Below are 6,033 nucleotides of genomic sequence, written 5' to 3'. Positions count from 1 at the left end.
ATGAGCAGCCACTGCTGTGTCCTGTCACAGCTGCCTCCTAGACCTGCAGTCTCAGTCCCGCTCCCCAGGACGAGCTGGGGAAGGGCCTAGCCGCCTTGGGCCTCACAGCCCCCTGCACTCACACTGAGGACCAACGTCCGGCGCGAGTGATGCTTAGGGGATGTTTGTCGAATGACTACTGATCGAGCCCATTGTTCCATGTGGAGCCCCTCCTCCCAGCCGGGGAAGCCCACCCTCTGACCCCGGGGGACTGGCACCAGGCGCTGCCTTAGTCTGGGATTGGAGGAGTGGGCACTAGCCCATGGCTGGAGATGGCTGGTTTGGTGGGTCAGAGGTTGGGGCCACGGACCCCCTCTGGGAAGCAAAAGATCTCTTAGGGTCCCTTCCTTTAAAGAATGCTCAGGTGACACAACGTGGCGTCCCTGTTGGGGGCCACAGTCCCCAGAGCTCATGCTGGAGCCCAGAGTGCCTGTCCGTGCCTAAGGGACCTGTAGCCATGATGAAAGTGTGTGCGTGAGTGTGTGTAAGAGAATATGTGTACGAGTGCGTGACAGGGAGTGTGTGTGCGTGGAGAGAGAGGGAGGATGTGACAGGTTTGGGATGAGGCTTTCAGGGATTAGTCTAAAGCTGCCTTTCTCTGTGGCAGCTGATGGTTGGAAAGTAGGTAGCTGGATTCTTCCTCTCCTTAAAACTGAATTCTCGGACGAGGTGGTGGTTTCTCCCCAGTCTGGACGCCTTCGAGGGAGGCGAGGAGTTGGGGGTACCCAGCCTACTATGGGAGTCATCAACCCTGAGTCTCCTGGTCTCTTTCTGTCTTTCCATTTCTTGCTTTGCAGAGCAAGCCCTCTGCCTCTTGAAGCTGTGTGACCTTGACCAAGAGGCGTAAGCCCTGGGGGCACCAGTTTCACATGGTGGTAGTAGCGCCCTTGATGCCAGGTGGGCTGACAGGCGCATAGTAGGCACTTCATCAGCAGGCCTGCTTTTTCTTCACTCACAGTCAGGGTGGTAAAGAGGCTCAGACAGATCTTAAAGGCTCTGATAGTGCCCGTGAGCCCAGGTGCTGCTGGGGATAGACCCCCGAGCTCTTGGGGTCTGGTCTGGCTTCGGGCAGTTCTTGGACCCTGAGGTGGACTGAGGACAGGTGTTGTCTACACCTGTGCGCCCCAAACAACAGCACCCTGTGCCCAGCAGACAGGCACAGGTAGCCTCGGGGGAACGCTGTCGTCGCCCCTCAGAAAATGCTCTGCCTTCACGTAGAATGGTCACCGTCTCTCGGCAGCCTGGGAGGGAGCAGCTGTCACTCTCACGGCCCTGCAGACCAGGAGCGTGGGAACCACAGCGATGTCAGAGGTGGGGGGCACCCCAGCTGCGTCTCCCCTAAACTGGGCGGCAGTGCCCTCCCTTTGCTTCCTCGCCTGCCTGCCTCCCGTGTGCTGGGAACAGTGTGGTGACCTCGCACTGGCGTAGATGGAGTGTCCGCTCAGCGCCTTTGCTGACCGAGGTCTGCACGCGGCGACTTGGCAGGTGGCCAGTGACGCCACTCTGCGTCCTCTGGGGGCAGGTGAGGAAGATGGAGGACACCTCCCTCGCCTGTCCTCACGCCTGCCCCAGCTCGCTGGCTTTCCTCTGCTGTGACTCGCACTGTGCTTCCCTGTCGTCTTGGGCCGAGAACTCCCCAGAACACTCAGGCCAGCCTCCAGGCCCTCCCAGGTGTCCAGTTGCCTCTAGGGACACGCTCCTCCCCGACGCTAGGCTGCCTGGCTGTCTCCTTGCGTGCTTGGTCCACTGGGCGCATCGCTGCACCTCGCCCGGAGCCTCTTTGTTCTGGGACTGGCGGGTTCCTACCTTCCTGAAGCCTGTCCTGGGGGCTCTGTTCTTTGGGGGTGCAGGAAGGGAGAAACGAGGGACGCCCCATGATAGCATTGTGAATGGAATCCTTGCCTACGAGGGGCACGGATGTGGGGTGTCTGGTGGCCCGGGAGCTTTGTCTCCAGCAGGGCAGTGCTGTTGGGGCTGGGGGCTGGGGGCTGGGGGCTGTGGGCTGGGGCGGCCTCTCAGTGCACCTCCCGAGACGGCTGGGTCTTGGAGACCAAGGCTGCTCAAGGTTTGCAGGGTCCTCATGGCAGGTGGCTGTGCTCTGTTGGTGGGGCCCTGCCACCCACAACTCCAGGTGGGTGGGAAGACACCAGCCTCAGCCGGTTTCTGCTTTAAGACAAGTCTCAGCTGCTCACTACGGCCTCCGCTGCCAGTGACCGCTGCCTCCCGTGCCCTGGCCTGCCTGGGGCTGCCACATGTGCGCTGATTTGTGGCTTATGGTGTAGAAAACGTGGGGGGGGTGGCTGGGGCAGGGGAAGGTGGTGGCAGGCGAGGAGGGACGATGGTGAGGGCCCTCCAGGGGCGCCCGTCCCCTCCACCCCTCCCCGTGTACCAGGCTGGACTGGGGACCTGCCTTCTCCACTGGGGCAGTGGGCAGTAGGTGCAGCTGGACCAGCTCCAGGTTGGGGGGTGCCTGCTGGGCACCAGGGCAGGGACGAGTGCGCTGGGCAGCAGCTCCTACGTCTTTCACTCACCCCACGTGAAGTGTTCCCGATTTTACTTTTCTGTCTTGGTTTTAAAAAGATCAGCCACGTGTGTGTGGCAGACAGCCGCGGTGGGACCTCAGTGTGGCGGCTGAGGGCCGTGACCGGGGTCTGGCTGTGCTTCTGACTGGTGGCCATTTTTGGGGGTTGTGGTTTCCCAGCCCCCCTACCCCGACCTGTGGCCTCATACCAGATTATCACGCGATTGGTTTTCTGATGTCAGTCTGAAGTCCCGTCACCTGTGCGAGGTGCAGGGGGCCCTCTGGGGGTGTCGGAGGGAGGCTTCCACCACAGAAGACCCTGGGTGGGGTTGGGAGGGTGCACTGCGAGGGGAAGCCTTCCCGGGGGGGAGGAGCCACGCAGACCTGGAGGCCTCGTGGGGGGCCCTGAGTTGGGGCTCACTGCATGTTCCCCGCAGGGCACAGCCGGGCCGACGAGGACTGTGGGGACGAGCGGGCCCGGCACCGGGAGGAGCGGCTCCTGGGGGCGAGGCTGGACCGGGACCAGGAGAAGCTGCTCAGGTGAGGGCTTGGAGGAAGCGGGCGCCTGGGAGTCTGGGAGCCCCCCCTCCAGTGGGCCACTAGGATGAGCCTAGATGGCATAGCCTCTGACCATAGGGGCCATGATGCCGAACAGGAGCTGCCCTAGCCTGAGACTCTGATCCTGGGCTGGGGACCCCACAGCCCCTCCCCTCGGGGCAGCTCCTCTGAGCTGAGCACACCCCCTTGTGCTCCGGACACCTGCGGTCCTGACAGCATCCTGGTGGTTCACAGATCACTTGGGGTGACATCCCCAGGGCTGTTGGGCTGTTGGTGATACCTCTGTTCCCTTCCAGAGAAAGTAAGGAGCTGGCCGACCTGGCCCGCCTGCACCCCACCAGCTGTGCTGCTAACGGCCTGAACCCCAACCTCATGGTGACCGGGGGCCCAGCACTGGCTGGCTCAGGTCGCTGGTCCGCCGACCCCGCGGCTCACCTAGCCACTCACCCCTGGCTGCCCCGCTCAGGGAGCACGTCCATGTGGCTCGCCGGACACCCCTACAGTGAGTGTGGGGGATGGGGTGATGGAGGGTGGGGATAGAGCAGGCTCCACGTGGCTCTTGGGGAGCTCAGTGCCGGGGACGGGTGCCAGGAGGGACAGGCCGTGGCAGAGGAGAGCCTGCATGACACTTGGCGGCCCTGCCACGCTCTCTCCCTGACTTGTCCGAGGAGGGTGATTATTTTGACACCTCCTCGTGGAGTTTTTCTGCTGAGCCTGTTTGGGGGTGATACTCGGAGGTGGGTGGCTGCGGGCTTGCTCACCCCTCGGCTTCCTGCACAGAGGCCCTAGGAGGTGTGGGGGGCTGGGGAGCCGGCAGGGTAGGAGCTGGGCCTGGAGTCTCCAGCACTGACTTTAGCCGGGGTCTTTCCTAGGCTTGGGTCCCCCCTCTCTGCACCAGGGCATGGCCCCGGCCTTCCCGCCTGGCCTTGGCGGCTCCCTGCCGTCAGCCTACCAGTTCGTCAGGGACCCGCAGTCAGGCCAGCTGGTAGTCATTCCCAGTGACCACCTGCCTCACTTTGGTAAGTGGTAGCCGTGTGGTGAGAGGCAAGGGGTTCAGTAGCCTCGCCCAGTGAGACTCTCATAAGTGCCAGGGGTCTCCTGCTAGGAGGGGGTCCACCCAGCAAGACATTTGGCAGGTAGAGGTGTTCAGAGAGAACAGACATCAGGATGCGGTGTCCACATACGATAAAGCCACAGGGGTTCTTGGCGTGATGAGCTCCGACCCAGAAAACATTCGCAGAACAAGGGAGGACCGCTGTGATGGGGCGCAGACCCTCGGCCTTGGCGTCCCCATCCCTCAGGAATCTCCTTTGCAGACCAGCGGGTGTTGTGGGGGAGGAGTTGGGAGACCCTGTGTTGGCACACTGCAGCTGCGAGGCCTTGGGGACATCCCGGGTGGCCGCAGACAGGGCCCGTGCTGCCCCGGGCCTGGGACGTGGCCGCCCGTGGCAGGGGGTGGGGCAGCCAGGAGCCCAGCCAAGCCCAGCCCCGCCGCGCGAGTGTCCTTTCTGTGGCCTCAGCTTCCCCGTCTGGGCAGTGGGGCGACGTGTCCGGCGGTGCACGCAGCCTCACGGTCCGCCGGTCTCGCCCGCAGCGGAGCTGATGGAGCGGGCCGCGGTGCCGCCCCTCTGGCCCGCCCTGTACCCGCCGGGCCGCAGCCCCCTGCACCACGCCCAGCAGCTCCAGCTCTTTTCCCAGCAGCACTTCCTGCGGCAGCAGGAGCTCCTGTACCTGCAGCAGCAGGCGGCCCAGGCCCTGGAGCTGCAGAGGAGCGCCCAGCTCGTGGTGAGTGGGGCGGGCGCTCGCGGGCCGCGGGGCGCCGGGGACCCCTCCTGTCGCGGCCCACGAGTCAGCCAGCAGAAACTCTCAGCAGTTGTGGACGGTGAGGGAAAAGAGACGAGAGCCTGGTGGCCAGTGCTGGTCCCTGAAGGAGCTCTCTGGGCAGAGGGGACAGTGTGAGCAAGGCCCAGAGGTGGACAGAGCCTGGCAGGGGTGGGCACAGGGAGCAGTGTGGAAACGGAGGCAGGCGGGGTGGCCTTGTGAATCAGGGGAGTTTGGATGGGACAGCCAGGGACCCCAGGGAGCTCATGCTGTGTCCTGTGCCTGGCCTGGCCCGACTGCCCACTCGATGGCCCTGGGCTCCCCGCTTAGGCTGGGGATGGTCTCTGCTGCCCGCGTTGTCTGACCCCATAAGTGGAGGCACGAGGTGTCCCCCAGCGTGGGTAGGCTCCCCAGAGTGCACCGCCCTCCTGCCTCCGTGAAGGCATTCTGGGACCGCTGCCCTCAGCTTGGCCTCGTCCCTCCCGTGTCCCACAGCAGCCACGCAGGAGGAGTCGGCAGAGGTGGCTCGTGCAGCGAACAGTGCCGAGGGTTTGAACCTTCGCTGTTATAGCTGGCTGTGTGCCCTTGAGCAAGTGACTTCCCCTCTCTGTGCAGAGTGTCTTTCTCTGGGAGAGGGAGGGGCTCGTCGTGAGCCCGGCATCCGGTGGGGTGACTGTGAGGGTGGCTGGAACGCGCTGCACTTCTCCGTGTGTTTTGTGTGTGGACTGCCTGGCTCCCGCGAGCACTGGCTGTCCTCGAGCCGGCTCCCTCCCATTTCCTCAGAAGTCACCTGAGACAGGAAGAGACAGCCCCTGCCCACCTCGACGTGGTCTTGAGACCCGGATGGGGCGAGGCAGGTAGTGAGTTCTCCGTGCAGGTTGTCATGCTGATGCCGCGAAGGTGCTGGGAGCAGGGCGGCTCCTGCGATCTCAGGACCCTCTCGCCTCTGCCCTGGCCCCCCTGCCCTGACTGTGAGGGTCCCAGTGGACCCAGGGTCAGGACTGGAACCCCCCAGCCCCAGCTGCTGGGGTTCCACGGGGAATGCTGTGCTTGTTACACGCGCACTGTGATGGAATGTCCACCTCAGGCCGGGG

The 6,033-nt window shown here is 64.1% G+C and overlaps 1 protein-coding gene across 1 annotated transcript in view; it reads left to right on the top strand.

The window, feature by feature from the left end:
• TNRC18 (trinucleotide repeat containing 18) overlaps nucleotides 1-6,033 on the top strand; it is a 90,596-nt gene that overhangs the window by 29,105 nt on the left and 55,458 nt on the right. The window contains exons 6-9 of the mRNA XM_023532763.1: nucleotides 2,998-3,100; nucleotides 3,415-3,620; nucleotides 3,991-4,137; nucleotides 4,713-4,903. Coding sequence (XP_023388531.1) covers nucleotides 2,998-3,100; nucleotides 3,415-3,620; nucleotides 3,991-4,137; nucleotides 4,713-4,903 — 647 coding nt within the window. The remainder of the gene's footprint in view (nucleotides 1-2,997; nucleotides 3,101-3,414; nucleotides 3,621-3,990; nucleotides 4,138-4,712; nucleotides 4,904-6,033) is intronic.

The sequence above is a fragment of the Pteropus vampyrus genome, unplaced genomic scaffold, assembly GCF_000151845.1.
Source record: "Pteropus vampyrus isolate Shadow unplaced genomic scaffold, Pvam_2.0 Scaffold90, whole genome shotgun sequence".
Classification (NCBI taxonomy): Eukaryota; Metazoa; Chordata; class Mammalia; order Chiroptera; family Pteropodidae; genus Pteropus; species Pteropus vampyrus.
This window is presented reverse-complemented; position numbering and strand designations above follow the sequence as displayed.